We start from the raw sequence: 18,338 nt of genomic DNA on the forward strand, positions 1-18,338 counted from the left end.
CCTGGGGACCCATGCTCTTGCACGGGGAATCAGGACGGTCAGGTGAAAACTCAGGGGAGCTGCGGAAGGCAGAGGTCAGGCAGAAACTCAGGCGAGCGCACAAGGGCAGGGCTGATGGAAAGCCAAAACTGTCAGCTCAGCCCTGAGACTCTGCCCCATCCAAGCTTAACACAGAGGCTTTTGCAGTTTTGCAAGTCTGATCCTATAAGACTGTCTCCAATACAGAAGGTATCCCAGAGTAGACACAGCTGATACCTACATCCAATTTGCCTGAAGGTCAATTCCTTCCAGGGATACCAACAACAATCAAGAATTAACTACAACAAGGCTGTACACGCAGTCCACAAAGAGAAGCACCAAGAGTGTATACCTCAGGTAACTGGGGAGGCTGACCCACCGAGCCACATAGGACACTAAACACACAAAGCCATCCTACCAACTCTGGGAAGCAGTGAAAATTCCGAGACAAGGAAATAGATCTCAAACAAAAGAGATGGAGAATAACAGACTGAATATAGAATTCAAAAACATGGTTATAAGGTTTTTCAAGAATTTCCTAGAAAAGGCCGATAAAATAAATGAGACCTTTGAGGATATGAAAACAGATCAACTAGAAATAAAGAATACATTGTCTGAAATTTAAAAAAAAAATTATACCGAGTCCTAAAAACAGAATGGAAGATCGCAAGAATCAAGTCAAAGATTCAGAACACAAAGAGCCAGAGGACACTCCTCTGCAGAAGCAAGAAGACAAAAATTCAGAAAGTTGAAGATAGTGTAAGAAACCTCAAGTGAACCAACATCAGAATTATGGGGGTCCCAGAAGAAGAGAGAAAGATACCAACAGTCTATTGGAAGAAATAGTGTCAGAAAACTTCCCCCATCTGGTGAAAGAAATAGACTTACAAATCCAGGAAGTGCACAGAACCCCAAACAAAAGGAATCCAAAGAGAACCACACCAACACACATCATAATTAAAATTCCAAGAGCAAAAGACAAAGAGAGAATATTAAAAGCAGCAAGAGCAAAGCAGGTAGTTACCTATAAAGGAGCACCATACGATTGTCAGCTGATTTCTCAACAGAAACCATGCAGGCCAGACGGGAATGGCAAGAAATATTCAAGGTGACGAATAGCAAGAACCTACAGCCAAAGATACTCTATCTAGCAAAGCTATCACTCAGAATCGAAGGCCAGATAAAGACCTTCAAAAATAAAATAAAATAAAATAGAAAGCTAAAGGAGTTCATCACTGCCAAACCAGAATTATGTGAATTGCTGAAGGGGGTTCTTTAGGAAGAGGAAGAAGATAAAGATAAGAATTATGAACAACAAATACGTAACTATCAACAAGTGAATCTACAAACCAAGAGAAGTTAAAAAATCTGATGAACAATATTAACTGGTGAATATAATAGAATCAGAGGTATGGAAGGGGAGTGGACTGACATTCTCAGGGAAAAGGGGAGTGGGTGGTGTAGGAAGAGACTGAACAAAAACTATGCACCTATAAATGAGGACAATGAGGGTGGGGAAAGAGCAGAGGGTGGGATGGGAACCTGGTGAAGGGGAGCAATGGAGGGAGAAAGAAAAAAGAGGAACATTTGTAATAATCTGAACAATAAAGATTTATTTAAAAAAAAAAAAAACACAAACACACAAACAGTCAGTAGAGGGACCTGGAGAGTATTAAGCTAAGCGAAATAAGCAGTCAGAGAAAGACAAGTATCATATGATCTTACTCATATGTGGACCCTAATGAACAAAATAAACTGATAAACAAAATAGATCCAGAGGCATAGAAGCATGAAACATGCCGTGGAATCTCAGAGGGAAGGCAGAGATGGGTGGGTGGGTGGGAAGAAATCAACCAAAGAGCTTGTATGCACATATGCATAACCCATGGCACAGACAATAGGGTAGTAAAAGCTTGGGTCAGGGAAGCGGGGAGCTGTAAGGGTCAATAGCAAGGGGACAGGGGGAAGGGGGGAGGGGGAGGGACATATGCAATACTTTCAACAATAAAGATTTAATTAAAAATAAAAGAGGTTCAGATAACCAAAAGAGATGAACCCAAAGAGATACACACCGAGACACATCATAATTGAAATGGCAAAGATTTAAGTGACAATCATAAAGGCAGCAGGAGAGAAACAGTCAGTTACCTATAAGGGAGCTCCCATAAGACTGTCCCATGATTTCTCAACAGAAACACTTTAAGACAGAAGAGATTGGTATGAAGTACTCAAAATAATGAAAAGCAAGGACTTAAATCCAAGACTACTTTATCCAGCAAGGCTATCATTAAAAGCTGAAGAAGAAATAAAGAGCTCCCCAGACTCCCCAAAAGAAAAAAGGATAGAGGGATACATCACCACCAAACTGGCACCATGAGAAAAGTTAAAGGCACTGCTTTAAGAAGAAGAAATACATTTAGAGAGGAGCATAAGTATAAAGAAAAAAATGACAATAAACAAGTCCTCATTGATAGTAATCTAAAATGTAAGTGGATTAAATGATCCAATCAAAAGACATAGGATAGCAGAGTGGATAACAAAATATGATCCATATATATGCTATCTACAAGAGACTCACTTCATAACAAAAGACTCACACAGGATGAAAGTGAAAGGATGGGGAAAATGTCCATACATATAACTCTTGGAGGACTTAAAGGGAGAGATTGACAGCAACAGCCACAGTTGAGGACTTTAACACATTGCTGACATCACTGGTAAGTCTTAGAGACAAAAAAAATTAACAAGAAAACAGCACCTTTAAAGCACCCAATGGATCAGATGGATTTAATTCCTTTTTCCAGAACATTTTATCCCACAGGAACAGAATATACATCTTCTCAAAGCACAGGGAACTCTTCAAAGATAGACCTCATGCTGGGACACAATGTAAATCTTACCAGACTCAGGAAGATTGGGATCATCTGAAGCATCTTCTCAGACCACAACAGCATGAAACTAGAAATCAGCTACAATAAAAACACACTTCAAAAGCATTCAAACATGGACGCTACAGAGCATGCTGAATGGGTTGCCAGTGAAATCAAAGAAGAAATAAAAAATGACCAGCAAACAAGTGAAAATGAACACACAACAACACAAAATCTATGGGACACAGTGAAAGCAGTTCTGAGAGAAAAGTTCATAGCATTTCAGGTCTACCTCAAGAAGCAAGAAAAATCTTGCATAAGCCATTTAACCCTACACCTAAAAGAACTACTAAAAACCCCACAGTGAGTAGAAGGAAGGAAATACTAATGATCAGAGCAGAAATAAATAATATAGACATGAAAAAACAATACAAAAGGTGAATGAAGCCAGAGCTGGTTCTTTGAAAAGATAAACATGATGAACCTTTAGCCAGATTCAGAACCTTTAGCCAGACAAAGAGAGAGACCCAAGTAAATAAAAGCAGAAATGAAGAGGCGAAGTAACAACTGACATCACAGAAATACAAAGAATAGTAAGAAAATTCTATAATTAACTATACACCGATAAATTGGGCAAAATCAACAAATTCTTAGAAAAAATACAGCCTTCCAAAACTAATTCAGGAAGAACCAGAAAACCTGAGTAGACTGATATTAACTAATGAAATTGAAGTAGTAATTTTTTTTAAAATCCCAGAAAACAAGAGGAAGTTAGTTTTAGCCAATATTTAAAGAACTAGCACTTGTCATCCTCAAAGTATTCCAGAACCCATGTGGCAGGAAGACTTCTAAGCTCCTTTTCGAGGCCAGCATAGCCCTCATTCCAAAACCCTAAAGACACGAAAGGACCAGCTGCAAGTCCCTTACTAGAGGCTCTTTTCTCCCCAAAGCAGCTGCTCTCAGAGGTCAGGGTCCACCTAGGAGCAGCACCACGGGGTGGTCTCTGGGTCCTGCCACAGCTTCCAGCTTCTTGCCCCCCGGAGGCCGACTCTATTCCAGGCCCACCACAGGCACTGGGATGGCTAGCTGACAGCGTTTTCCTGGCACAAGTGCTGATGTACCCATTCTCTCTCACAGTCCCCGGGTCTGTAGCTCACAGTGCTGGGAGCATCACCCCAGAGAACCCCCGCCCCGTCCCCGCGTGGATCGTATGTCATTCTTTCATCTACATATCCCAGAGCCCTCACTCTCAGTTAACCAGTGGTTGGTGAATCTCCCCTCTGTGCCTCCAGTCCTCTGGACATTTCCCTCTTTCGGGGTGTCTCCAGCATGGGGGCAGAGACATGGTAGGAGCGAGAAGTCCAAGCCCAGGGCTTAGAGTGGTCTTTTCTCATGGGAATGAGCAAATACTGAGCCCCACAGCGTGCCAAGCTTTGTACGAGAAATCGCACGTGTGGTCTTTCTAGCTCGTCCTCATGACGGCCTCCGAAGGCCCAGTCATCACCCTCCTGCAGGCGAGGAGAGCAAGGTCCAGGGCTCGATGGACAGGGAGAGGACAGTCTCACAGGCTCCCAGCTGTGCTCTCCTCCCCCCGGAGGCACCGGACGCGCCCACCCTCCGGCCCGAGTCCTGCCTCCTCGACAGCCTCACCCGCTTCACGAAAAGAGACAATAAAGCTCAGAAAGGCCCCTCGTGGCCGGTGGCCCGCGTGCTGAGCGGCTCTGACCAGGCCCGGCTCCTCTCCACCAGAGGCTAACGGGCCTCCCGCTTCTCCCGGAGCCTGAGTCCTGGGGCACCTGGGGGTCCCGGGAGCGGGGGAGGGAACCACGAGGGCAGCGGGAAGGGGGTGTTTATTCTGTGTGGACTGCCTGGTGCCCTCGGGTCCCCGTGGCACCTGTACGCCGACCTTGTTTAAGCTGCTACTTGAGAAGGTTCCGGGGATCCAGTCAGGGGGCCCCCCTCTGAGGAGAGAGGAGCCTCCGTCTGTCCCAGGAACAGCCCGCGGGCCGCCCGCCCGGCCAGCCTGTCTGCAGAAGCCGCTGTCTGGCAGGTGGACGGCATCTCCCCTGCTTCCTGTCCCTCTTCCTGCTTGTCCCCGCTTCACCCGCTGGGCGCTCTGCCATCCGCCCTGCAGCCACCCCGAAGAGCAGGCTCATTCAGAGGAACTTGGAAGCCTTTGGCCAGAGGAAAAGGACGCCATTGTTAGCTCGCAGGTGGAGCCACAGAACCTTTTCTGTCCCAGACATTTACATTCCGTCCACACCTCCTCCCGTTGCTACGGAACGTTAGGGATCTGCCCGCTGTCAGGGTGATGGGCTCAGAGCTCTGGCCCGAGGGGTCTCAGCCGCTCCTTTCCTTAAAAAGCTTGACTGTGAGCAAGACTCTCCCTCAGAAAGGGGAGTGGGCATCCATGTGAAGCTTCTTTTTGCTGCAGATGCTGAGCCCTCACCCTGGAGTCTGCAGCAGGGGGTGCTACTGGGCTCGTTCTAGCTGGAAAATGGGAGCCTCCATCTGGACATGCACAGGCCCCACACCGGGGGACCTCCCGGGCACTCTCCCTGCACCGGCCTCCGTCTGCAGGAGACACACTGTCCCCGGGGCCTCCCCCAGCAGCAAGTTGGGATCCAGCCACAGTGAGTGCACCCTGCCAGCGGGGCCTGCCGAACGTGCTGCATCCCTTAGAATGAAAGACAGAAATCCCAGCCTAGGCGTCGGGTCTGCTCACCACCTCCGTGACGACCTCCCGGTGGGGATTAAGGACTGCATGTGGTTTCAGCCAGCAACCCCTGGGGATCTTGGTTATTGTTACTGGAATAGACATCTGGTTGTGATGAGTCTTCATGAGCAAACGGGAGAGGGACAGGAAAACATGCTGAGGAGCTGCTGTGGCCTCACGCAGCCGCCTGTGTTCCTGCACTGCCGACCCGGATGGCGGCGGGACTGTTGCACTGACCAGAAGGACTGCCGGCCCAGGCAGGGTGAGGCTCTGCCCACTGGCCCCAGGCAGGGTGAGCCTCTGCATCTGGGAGGCGCTCTGGCCTCTCCCGCCCGCTGACTGCGAGGCCACAGGCTCCCGGGGCCGCCCATGCAGGGCGCCTCTGAAGACAGACGAAGTTTGGAGGTGCCTCTGTGAATGCAGCGACGGAGTGGGTGGTGGGAACTGTCAATCAAAGCCCGCACGCCTTTGCGTTCTCACCACCTCCACCGCGTGGCCACGTGGCTACCCCTGTTTCAGCCAGGCCCACGAGAGACGAAGCCTCGCTCTCCCAGGTGCTCCTGAGCTGGAACGTGTGTATGTGTGTGTGTGTGTGTGTGTGTGTGTGTGTGTGTGTGTGTTTTCCGGGAGCCAGGACCATGATAAGCTTCAGATGCCCAGCAGACACTGGTGCCAGCCGCGCCCGCCCCGTGCCCGCGCCGGGAGGTGCTCACCTTGACGCGCCCGTAGCTGCCCTTGGGGATGAGGATCTTGTAGCCGTTCACCTCCACGGCCAGCTCCCTCAGCGTGGAGACGGCCTTGCCGGCCCGGCGCTCGTTCTTGGCCTCCACGCTGAAGAAGGGGAGGTGGGCCGCCCGCACGCAGTGCCGGGCCAGCAGGTAGGCGCAGGAGCCCTGGAAATGGAAGACGAAGCCGTCGAAGGTGCGGTAGTGCGGCTCCCCGAACACCACGCAGGTGCCGGTCTCCACGGGGCTGCAGGAGGAGAACTTGCCTTTGGGCTCGCACACCTCGTAGGGGCTGCAAGCGGCCTCCTGGCAGTAGATCTCGTTGTTGAAGTCCAGGCAGCGGCACTTGATGGTGCAGTTCACGTCCTCCCAGAACACCTCCCCTCGCCGCAGGAACTGCCCTGCGACAAGGACAGAGTGCGTCGGCGAGGCCCTCCCCCGCCAGGCCCGGCCGGCCGGTGGACACCCTGGACGCCCCTCAGCACCGTAGGAGGCCAGTGTGGTTGCCCTCCCCCACACGTGAGGAACAGGGCTTAGGAGAAACGGAGTCACTTTGCCAAGGTCAGTCGGCAACTCATTGGGGAAGCCAGGTCCTCGCGAGTCCGTCCGAACCCAGCCGGAGCCTCGGCGGGCCCCGAGGGCACCTTCCTCCCACGGAGCCTGCCCACAGGGACAGCGGCACTGCCCGCCGGCCCCTCAGCCACCTGCTGGGCCAGAACACGCCGGAAAGGTCCACAGCACGAACACACCCAAATTCCAGTCTTCCTGGGAAGATTCTAGAAAGGCTGACCTCTGGGTTGGCGCCTCCAAGGCTCATAAATCCTGCAGACACTAACTTACAACTACAAACATCCCCTCTCACTCTAGGCTCTGCCGAGTCCCATGCTGCCCCGCACCTTCGGCCTCCATCGCAGACAGAATTGCGGACAGAACTTGTCCACAGGATCTGGGTTGGGAGGAGCCTGAGATGGGGGAGCAGAATGGTTTCAAGAGATGTGTTAATTTTAAAAACATATTTTTGTTGATTTCAGAGAAGAAGTGAGAGGGAGAGAGATAGAAACACCAATGATGAGAGAGAATCATTGACAGGCTGCCTCCTGCATGCCCCCCACTGGAGATGGAGCCTGCAACCCGGGCATGTTTCCTGACTGGGAATCCTACTGTGACCTCCTGGTTGATAGGTCGATGCTCACCCACTGAACTACACTGGCTGGGCTAATTTTTAAAGTATTCACTACTTATTTGGTAGACAATCAGTCTTTAAAACCACTTTCCTAAATAAATTATCTCCCTAAATTTTTAAAAATTGCCAGTTGTTAATATCAACCTTCAATTGAAATAGGAGCACCTTAGGGCCGAGGGCAGTGAGAGTCCTTGGTTGGGGGTGGAGTCAAGAGAACTGGGCAACCTCCCTGGCTCCTGCCCACCTGCCTCAGCTTTCCCACCTGTGAGGTGGGAGCAGCTGCGTTTCCTCTCCCCACCTCCGGGGCAGACACTGCACACAGCTGGTGCACACGGACAGAGGCAGGGCGTCCGTGAGTGAGAACGTCAGAAGGAAAGACGAAATACAAATAATGCCGCAGATGGAGAGGAAATCTAGTGTGAAGCTGCAGTTTGAAAGGGTTTCTCAGGCTAACGGAGCAGGAGGCAGGTGCCCAGCGGCCTCCCTGTCTCCGCCGGCGGGTCAGCTCCGTCTCGGGGGCGATGGCGTTGATACCTGCCGGGCAGACGCCTCCAGCGGGGTGACAGGTGGGTCACATCCCAGCAGGTCACAGGCATCAGCTGAAAACGGCCTTCCCCACAGCCTGCCCCCGCCCAGCAGCCTCCACGGGAGTAGCTGCCAGTCCCCGCCTTGTCGGGTTTGGGGGGGGGGGGGGTCGAGGGGGGTGCCTTGGAACAGAGGACATTTGGAGTCTCTGATTCAGGAGTCGTCCTGGATGGAACCCACCATGACTGGGAGGGAGGAGGGAGGTGAGAGGTTTGCATGCAGCTGGCCTGTGCATCCCTCCCTATAGCCAGGGCTGTCGCTACCACGCCGCCCGCCGGGCTCTGCAGAGTGAGGGCGTGGCGCTGTGCCCCCACCCAGGCCGGAGGGGGGACCGCGGGCACGGGGCCCTGGGCAAAGCTGCAGCCACACTCAGCAGGAGCACCACCGGGGCCCGAGCTCAGGGCCAGGGCGGTCCGTCCGTCTGGTCCCCCTGCCGCTCCAACCGCTCCCAGCCACTCCCAGCCGGGACGTCGCGGCCGCAGGCCCAGGTGTCCGGGCGCCGGGCCGACATGCCTGGCCCCGCGGGATGGGCAGAGCGGCGGATGGGCCCTTCTGGGTATTAGACAGCCTGGAGCTGGGCCGGAGAGCACCGAGGCCTCCGGAACCTTCACCCCAGCCACAGCCTCCGTGGCTCGGACCCTCCGGCCCGCGGTGTCTGTGAACAAGTCCTCAAGACGCCTGTCCCCAGCCGAGCAGAGCTCTCCTCTCCCCGTGCCCCGGCCTCGGAACCTTCTGGAGAGCCGCGTGGCCGGAGGGCTGAGCGCGTGCGGGATGCTCACTAGTTCTAGTAGCTCTGTCTCCCCTCCTCCTCCTCCGGGCAGCAGTGACAGACACCGTTTCCAGAAGATTCTGACACACATGCAGCTGGCGCCTGCAGCGGCACTGCTGGAGCCCTGGGCCCTCTGCAACCACCGAGGGCCGTGTCCCCGCCAACCGCCCGAGGACCCCCAGCGGCTCCCCGCGTCCGCCGCACCCCCTCCCGCCTCTGCCGCTTCCCCGGGCGGGTCTCAGGAGGAGCTGCCCCGCAGACGGGCCCGCGCCCCCTCTCTAGCACGTGCTCCGGGCTGAGGTCCTCCGTGGGGGGCGGAGTCCAGGACCCCCAGGTCTCTGCACTGCCTGGTGCAGGGGGCAGGCAGGAGCGGGGGAGGGACTTCAAAAGGGAAGGACCCGACAGGGCTGATGTCAACCAGGGCTCCCTCCCATCCCTCTAGCTCCATGTCTCTCAAGACCCTCCTCCAAGTGTGGCTGCTCCACCCTCATCCACATGTGGCTGCTCCACCCTCCTCTACTTTGTGGCTGCTCCGCCCTCCTCCACTGCTCCGCCCTCCTCCACTGCTCCGCCCTCCTCCACGTGTGGCTGTTGTGAGCAGGAACCGTGCTCACACCCCGGCAACTGGCTCGCAAACCAGGTGTTGGGACGCAGGCGGTGCTCTGGGTCTAAGGAGCCGCTGAGAGTGCCCAGGAGGATGGCGGAGAGTGTCTGCCCTCAGGGCTAGACCGCCTGCCTGTCCATCCAGCTGTGTTGCCATGGAGACAGAACGGCCTTACCTCGGGAGGTGCAGCCGTTGGCCGGGTCGATCTCTTTGCCGTCCACTTTGAAGGCCCAGCGGCCGGGCACGTTGACGTTGGTGGTCTCCTGGATGTTGACGATGTCCGGGGTGCGGGACCCTGGCAGGCTGAAGAAGTTGCTGAGGTTCCCTCCGTTAAATCCTGCCTGGAGGCAGAGGGAGCCACCTGAGCACGCCCTGCCTTCCTGGCCTCAAGGTACACCAGTGGGTGTCAGAGAGACAAGACCAGCCCCTGTCTCCACAGCCATCTGCATCCTGCCCCGGGGAGAGCGCTGGGCGGGACTCCCTCCAGGACGCCGGGGCAGGGCAGATGCAGTCAGGGCCCCTGTGCCCCCCCTCTCCCTCCAGACAGGGAATCAGAGAGACAAGACCAGCCCCCAGACTCCACAGCCATTGGCATCCTGCCCCCCTCGTGTCCTCCCCCTCTCCCGAGACAGTCAGGGGCCACCCACCTGTGCCATCACTCCCCCGAGACCCGTCAGGGGGTCCCCGCCGCTTGCTGTCCCTGTGGTCCAGTTGATCTCATAGTAATTGAAGAGCGTGAACGTATAGGAGCCATCGGACACCAGGACAGCCTGGAAGGTGTTCACCTGCAGGGGAAGGAGTGACTGTGACTCCCACTGCCCCCGCAGCTCCTGCCTCTGCCCCGCATGCCCCCTCTGCGTCCTGAGTGTCCTCGCCTCTCGCGGGAACAGCAGGGCGTGGGGCAGTGCCGGAAGAAATGCTGAGAACCACCTGGAGGCCCTGGGGACCCCTCACAGAGCTCACTCCTTGTGCTGGTGTGCCAGCCCCGGCAGCAGGAGAACAAGCTGCAGGAAGGTGGGGTGGGGGGGAGGGCTGGGCGCCTGGGGGGGCAGGTGGGGGCGGAGAGGTGATGGCAGAGTTGGTAGAGCATGTCTCTCTCACTTCCCAGAGAGCACTGGGCGCGGGCACCTGCTCACTGCGGACAGGGCAGGAAAGAGCTTTTCATGGAGCACTCTGTGGTGAAGCTGCTCCCGCAGGGAGCGTTCGTGCGTCACATTGTATCCACAAAGCTCCCAGGCTCCTCAGTCTGCAGAGCTCCCAGGCTCCTCTGTCTGCAAAGCTCCCAGGCTCCTCTGCAGCTCAGATTGCACCACGGCGGCCTGCGGGCGGCTCCCATCTCAGAGCTCACACACCGAGAGCTCAGGGAAATGGGTTCCTGGAAGTCTCCCCATGGCCTGGCATCGGGGGCAGGGTTCTGGCAGAGCTGACGGCCTCAGTGCCCGCTGGCCGTGCACACTGTCCCTGTGCCAAGCTTCCAGGACAGAGACGCTCGCACGCTCACGGAGCCTCGCAAACAGCTTGTGGAAACGGCCGCAGTGATCGCTGCCGTTACTGCTTCCCTGTGCTGACCCCACCCCGGCACACACTCCAGGAAATTAAAATAGAACCAAAGGAGAGGCTGTCTGACCTTCTCCCTTCAGACCCCGCGGCCCGCCCGATGCCATCCTGCTGGCATTCCGTCACATGCAGAGCAGGACCAGGTCCTTATCCCGTGTAATCAGACTGTGCAGAGAATCCTGAGGCCCAGACCGCCCCCTGAGTGTCTCGGGGGAGGCGAGGGGAGAGAGAGAAAAGCCCTCTTTGTCGTGGGGACTTTCTCCTCGAGCGCCGTGGTTGACACAGCTGATGGTTTAGGATAAAGTGGCCGGTATACGCCTCCATTCTCGGGCTCTGCTCAGCCGCAGAGAAAGTGGGCAAAGATGAGTACACAGCTGGCTAAAGATTGCCTAAGGTCAAAGCAGGGTCAATTCAAGGCACGGACACAAAGGCAAGGTCACCAGGCCACACAAGGACTAAGCTACATGCCCCAGACCAGGCTTCTCCACCAGGAAGTGGATTTCTCTGCCTGAAGCCACGTTGGGCAGATCTGTGGTCCAAGCAGGTCCCAAGCGCAGCCAAGGTCTGACCCCAGAAGTCAGCGACCAGCCAGCCACCCCTCACCTCCCCGAGGCCCTGCCCTCACACTTCGCGTCTCCTGCATACCTGCTCCACGTTAGTTTCAAGCTTCTCTAGACCAGAATTTGTAAAACCGGGTTTTCAATTCTTAAACATCCTCTTATGCCCCAGACGACTTCTAATGAGAAAACAGCTCCAGACTCAGGTTCGGAGACGTCAGTGTGACCTGCTGCCCTCCTCCCAGTCCGCTCTCCCCAGCACGCTGGCCGGTGATCCCCGCGCCTGCCCTGTCTGCAGGGGGCATCCCGGAGGCCGACTGAAGGCAGAACCGGCCTTGCCCAGAACCGAGCTCAGCCCAAGCCTCCCTGAGCACCAGCTCTCCCTCCGGAACCAGAGTCCCCGGGCCCGCCTCCTGCTCCTCACTGCCCTGCCCTGCCCTTCCTATTGCGGCCCTGAGACCCTCTGCCTCTTCCCGGCCACCAGGCCAGGGCGAGGGCTGGGGTGGACGGTTCCTCTGAGGAAGGGGCCTGGGGGAAGGGGAGATGGAAGAGGAGGCCACGTTCAGGACAGGGACAGACAGACATGGCAGCAGCTCCGGGAGGTTGTGCTGTCTTTTTCTCCAAGGAGCTCAAACAGTCCGATACCACCTCACTCATCCTCGCTGAAGGAGTTCTCACCTGGGCCGGAAGTTTACTTCACAGTTCAACCAGGAGATCCCTACATTACCGTTCCGTGTTTACTGCCGACGGGAGCTTTTTGGAAATACAGTGGCCAGCGTTTGGTGGGCCTTCTCGCTTTCCCCTCCACAGCACTAAGGCCTGTGCTCACGCTGGGCGCTGCGAGCACAAGGCTCAGGGCAGCCATGTCCGAGGCGGCAGCCGCATCCCCGGGTCCCCGTGTCCCCGCGTCCCTCATTCCCGCGTCCCTCATCCCCGTGTCCCTCATCCCCCCGTCCCTCATCCCCGCTTCCCTCATTCCCGCGTCCCTCATCACCGGGTCCCTCATCCCCACATCCCTCATCCCCGCAACCCTCATCCCCCGTCCCTCACCCCACGTCTCCGTGTCCCTCATCCCCGCATCCCTTATCCCCACGTCCCTCATCCCCGCATCCCTCATCCCCAAGTCCCTCAGTCTCACGTCCCTCATCCCCGTGTCCCTCATCCCCCCGTCTGTCATTCCCATGTCCCTCATCCCCACGTCCCTCATCCCCGCATCCCTCATTCCCACGTCCCTCATCCCTACGTCCCCACGTCCCTCATCCCCGCCTCCCTCATCCCCACCTCCCTCATCCCCACCTCCCTCATCCTTGCGTCCCCCCGTCACCGCATCCCTCAGCCCCGGGTCCCTCATCCCTGCGTCTCCGTGTCCCTCATCCCCGCCTCCCTCATCCCCACCTCCCTCATCCTTGCGTCCCCCCGTCACCGCATCCCTCAGCCCCGGGTCCCTCATCCCTGCGTCTCCGTGTCCCTCATCCCCGCCTCCCTCATCCCCACCTCCCTCATCCTTGCGTCCCCCCGTCACCGCATCCCTCAGCCCCGGGTCCCTCATCCCTGCGTCTCCGTGTCCCTCATCCCCGCCTCCCTCATCCCCACCTCCCTCATCCTTGCGTCCCCCCGTCACCGCATCCCTCAGCCCCGGGTCCCTGCAGCAGCGGGAATCGCCTGCTCCTCCCGAGGGCGTTTCCAGCCTCTTTGCCTGCTGCTCGGCACCTTGCTGTGCACAGAACCCCCTGGCGACGGAAGGGCCCAGGCCCAGTGCTCACCTCGGGGCAGCCGGGGTCGCCAGCCCAGCACATGCCCACCTCTGTCTCCAGCTCAATCCTTTCTGTTTGGCCCAAGCAGCTGTCTCATTGCCAAGCACACGGGAAAGCAGATGGGACGGAGAGAGCAGAGGGCCATTCTGACGGCATTTGCTGCTAGAAGTCACACAGGTGAAGGCGCACCTGCTACTGCAAAGCGCTCCCAGCCCGGCAGCCTGCAGCCGTGGACTCTGAGGGCAGCGCCCGCTGCTCCTGGAGGGAGTGGAGGGAGCTGGTGGCTGCTCTGGCACCAGAGCCATCCTCTAGGCTAGGGGTGTCGAACTCAATCAGAGAAGGGGCCAAAATCTAAAATCCAGCCTAAATCGCGGGCCGAATGGTTTACTGAACAGTCATAAACTGACAATGTCATAAACTGACAGCGGAGTGCAGTGATGACAGCGCGGTGCGGGCCACATTGCAAGGCCTGGCGGGCTGGATTTGGCCCGCGGGCCTTGTGTTTGACACATGTGCTCTAGGCAGACTTTGTTTACCATCCTCAGAGCGGAGGTTACGTCTTTACTCAGGAAATGCTTTCATTGCCCAATTAGCATCAAATCCTGATGCCACCCCTGGTCGCAGTAAAAGAAAGGTCTTACTTAATAAAACATTTGTACCCCAAACCAGCGCCCCTTTCCTTGTGCTACCAGGGAAAGGACAAAAAGGAAAAGGAAATTAGCTGGTGAAGCGAGGCAGGGCCTCCGGCAGGCACAGGGGGCTGTGGGCTCCTCAGAGGCCTGGCCGTGCGGCGGCCTCTGGTCTGCCCGAGTCCCTCCTGCGAGGCAGACGGGCACCTCCTGCAAGGAGCCAGCGGACGCCTCTCCACATACATGTGCCACGCTTAGCTCAGGGGTGCACAGCCTCAGAGATACCGCGGCCTGGACTGGCAAGTTGCCCCGTCGCCCCCTGCTGCCTGGAAAGTGGGGGGCATGACTGAACTCGAGGCAAGGACTGGGCCGCTCCTTGGCTCTGACAACCCGACTCCTCGGGGAGGCGAGGACGGACGAGAAACGGGTGCAGGGACAGGGAAACAGAAAACGTGGGTTATTACAGGGGTGGTGCTGCTCCCGCCATAGAACGTGACTTCCTCCCAGGTCACAATGAAGACCCACGTGGCCGAGAAGGCTGCCATGTCCTTGAAGTACTTCCTGATGTCCTTGGTGGCTCTCCTCAGGATGGCCGGGTCCATGGTCTCCCGGTAGTAGATCTCGCCGCGGATCCCGTTGTGCACATCCGCCCAGAATGGGGCGATGAAGGCCCGCCCGTCCGTCAGCGGGAAGGACTCGGGCGTGAACTGGCTCACCAGCACGTTGAAGGAGACGACGCCGTTGTTATTGACCTGAAACACCAGGCAGGGCACATGGCGGACCTGTAACCATGGCGACTCTACAGTCCCAGCCCCACACCCACATCCCGATCCTGTGAATGGACCCGCGTCCATGGAGTGAGAACTCCCAACACGGCTCAACAGAGGTCTGTTTGCCTTTACACTCCACGATTCACTTTCAACTTGTCCTGAGCTGCATTTCTTACTCATATTCAGTCTTACTTCATGTTTTTTATCCTATTTCTGTTTACACTTATCTCATGCGACTCAGTGTGTGTGTGTGTTCCGCCAGGCAGGGAGTGATATGGGGAAAAAAGAAGATCCAGAGTCACAGGAGAAATAAAACATGGAAGCAAAACGGTAAATTAGGGGTGTCAAACTCAATCAGAGAAGGGGCCAAAATCTAAAATCCAGCCTAAATCGCGGGCCGAATGGTTTACTGAACAGTCATAAACTGACAGTGTTATAAACTGACAGCGGAGTGCAGTGATGACAGCGCGGTGCGGGCCACATTGCAAGGCCTGGCCGGCCGGATTTGGCCTGCGGGCCTTGTGTTTGACACATGTGCGTTAAATTAAAAACTCCAGGAGCTCCGTGTATTGGACCTTGGTTTCTGCTCCATGATTAGAGAGGGCGTCAGGAGAAGAAAACCAAATACTTCCTCTGCTGCCTCCCACCTCCGGACACAGCCCGCCTCTCTGGATGCGGCATTTAAAGGGCTTCTAGGACATTCCAACCACCTACTCTGCCTCCTGGGGGATGTTCCTGATTCGCCAGTGCTGTTGCAAACTTGTTAAATTACAAAATCTCACTGCAACCCCGAGCCATTCTGTGACACAGGTCTGTCTGCACCTTCTCAGGTGACAGGTCTGTCTGCACCTTCTCCACGTGCCACAGTCTCACCAGCACCAAACCCAACCAACCAACCAACTCCCCGAGCACACAGGCGCCCAGAGAGCTCTGCCAGCAGACCGTGCCAGTTCTTCACGTGTGTCTGCCTGGGCCCTGTGGCCTGTCTCAGACACCATGAGGGGGGCCAATTCTGCAAACCACGTGTCTGTAACAGCTGGCCTCCCGTGTCTGTGCCCTGACTCCGCTCCCAGTTGGTAGAAAGCCCGAGAACAACAGACACAAACTTCTCACACCCCAGGGAAAGGAAAGTGATCCTGGTCTGAGCAGCTTCTCATCTTATGGAGAAGCAGAATCATGTCAGTGGCTCAGCGCTGTGCTGTCCTGCCAGCTGCGAACACCAGCCACTGAACACCCTCCGAGCTCCGTAATCACAACGTCTGTCAGTCGGCGAGCCCCACCTCCCCGGGTGGGCACCTCCTCTCGGGTGGACAGGGCGCAGGGCTGTCGCTCTGACGCGGGAAGCACGCACAGCCACCCGCACTTACGTAGACAGTGCGGTAGGGCACGCCGAAGAAGAAGACAGGGATGGCCAGCTTGATCTCGGGGGAGCTGCCGTCATCTACTTTGGGGGTTTTGGTGTCATTCTGCCAAAATGGATACATGAGCTCCCGGGGCTGGACTGTCAAGAGAGTCGGTGATTAGATGAACGGCCAGATGCCTCCCCCGGTTGCCTGACCCCTCCCCCCCCCAACCCCTCTCCCACGAAGCCAGCCGCTCCCAGGAAGTCAGGCTCCCTGTCACCCCCTGAGCGGCACTCACAGCCGCACTGCCTCCCTCCGGGGAAAAGGAGCTGTGCCTCTCCTCTGAGCAGCCGGCCGGGCTTTAGCAGCTTCCTGACATGGTGGAGAGCCACGCTCACAGCCCTGCCATGACCCGGCAGCTGGCAGCCCCGACTGGGCTCTCAGAGCCTGAGCCCCGCCCGGTCCTCCATGGCTTAGCCAGCTCGACCCTTGGCGGGGGCAGGGCAGAGAGAAGGTGGCTGGTGGCTGTGCCACTCCCTCGGGCTCCAAATTGTTCCTCTCCTGTCCTTTCCCGAAAGGGTCCCTCCCTCTGCTGCACAGGAGGAGACCGAGACCCTGGAGGAGAGAGCACAGCCGGCCGGGACAGACTGGAGGAGGGCGTGCGGAACCCACCGCCAGTGGTCCTGTCGCGTGGCTCTGCCAGCTCCTGCCCACAGAGGGCAGTGTGGATCCCCTGGGGAAGGCACTGGGGCAGGTGGACTCTGAGAGGAGGCTGAGGGTTCTGACTCATCAGCTGGCTCGGGGAGCGTGGGCCGCAAGCACTGCACGTGGGTTTGTGCATGTGTGTGTGTGCATGTGTGTGCATGTGTGTGCATGCATGTGTGGGTGTGGGTGTGTGTATATGTACGTCTGTGTGCATATGTGCGTGTGTGTGTGTGTGTGTGTGGCCATGTTTAGCGGTAGAAAGGGTCTGCACATAGGACTGGACCACGGCCAATGACATAATCTACATTAGTTGTCACACTTCTCTGCCTCTGTCCTCTCTTCTCTTGAATGAAAATGGAACAACAGAACACCATCCTTCCTCCTGTTTTAATCGGTAGCCATCAGGGCAAAGGCAAATCCATCGGGGGCTCTCCCTGCCTCTGTCCTGAGGCCCCTGTGCTGCAATCAGACGCTAAGGCCCTGCAGCCAGCCTCTCCTGGTGAGGCTGCCTGCGGAGGGGCGGGGGCTGCCAGCAGCCGCGGAGCAGAGAGCAGACGGCTCAGGCAGAGGGAAGCAGTGGCTGGAGGGCCGCACAGACACAGCAGGTCAGGCAGATGGAGCGCTCAGCCGCTTCCCAGGGCGAACATCAGCGGGGAGAGGGAGAGCAGGCACACCCACCATGACTGCATCATTGTTCCCCAGCCCAGCTCAGGAAGCCACCCGTCACCCTGTAGGGGGCGCTGTGGCCGATTCAATCACGGTTCCCCGGTTGCCGTGCTTTACTTATAGTTACAACCAGGGAGCAAAAAGGGGTTCTGGAACATTTGTGTTTGCATAGAAGTAACACATTCAAAATGCCTAGGAGGTAGGAATTTTTAAAAAATCTATAATCCCTATTGTAGCATTATACACAGTTACTTATTAAACTTGCAAGGTGATAAACTTTCTCAGGTTAATGATAATAAAGCAAATCACGTCATGGATTTATCCCTCATGAGCAACTACTTAGAAGAGATGCCCAAGTGTGAATAGACCTATATGCACACTGACCTATAGTCACCTCTAATCACACACACACACACACACACACACACGAAGGTTAACTGGCGTGTAGCAGCCATGGCCACCCCGCCTAGAAACGCAAAAACCATCCCCCAAGGAGGGAGGAGAGCTGGCCACCGGGCGGCCCCTGCTTCTCTCTCTGCCCCGATGGGGGGACCTAGGAGAGTTATCTCTTCATGAGTGACCCCAGCTCGTGCAGAAAAGACTGGACAGTTAAAACTTGATCAATTTTAAGAATACAAATAACAAAGATGTATAATGTTGTTGAATTAAAAAGGCGCGTAATAAAGGGGAATAGGTTTAACGACAGTAATCCCCCCTCGGCAGCCATAGGTGCTATAAAACACAGCCGTGAGCGGAGGCCTGCTTACTGCCATCGGAGTCCGTGACAAGGGAACTCACTCGCTTCAGGTGGGGATTTCATAGACTCACTGCTCCCAGACTTCGGGGTGTTTGGTGTTTTGGTACTTGCTTAGGGCAGGGGGGAGATG

At 56.3% G+C, this 18,338-nt stretch overlaps 1 protein-coding gene across 2 annotated transcripts in view; it reads right to left on the reverse strand.

The window, feature by feature from the left end:
- Nucleotides 1-18,338, reverse strand: part of TECTA (tectorin alpha) — a gene marked incomplete at its 5' end in the record, with an annotated part of 118,912 nt that overhangs the window by 99,865 nt on the left and 709 nt on the right. For both annotated transcript variants that reach the window (XM_084868413.1, XM_084868412.1), the window contains 5 exons: nt 6,318-6,730; nt 9,646-9,811; nt 10,118-10,255; nt 14,432-14,719; nt 16,105-16,238. In XM_084868413.1, the coding sequence (XP_084724539.1) occupies nt 6,318-6,730; nt 9,646-9,811; nt 10,118-10,255; nt 14,432-14,719; nt 16,105-16,238 (1,139 nt within the window). The remainder of the gene's footprint in view (nt 1-6,317; nt 6,731-9,645; nt 9,812-10,117; nt 10,256-14,431; nt 14,720-16,104; nt 16,239-18,338) is intronic.

This window comes from Pipistrellus hanaki, assembly GCF_964339955.1.
Source record: "Pipistrellus hanaki genome assembly, chromosome: 19".
NCBI lineage: Eukaryota > Metazoa > Chordata > Mammalia > Chiroptera > Vespertilionidae > Pipistrellus > Pipistrellus hanaki.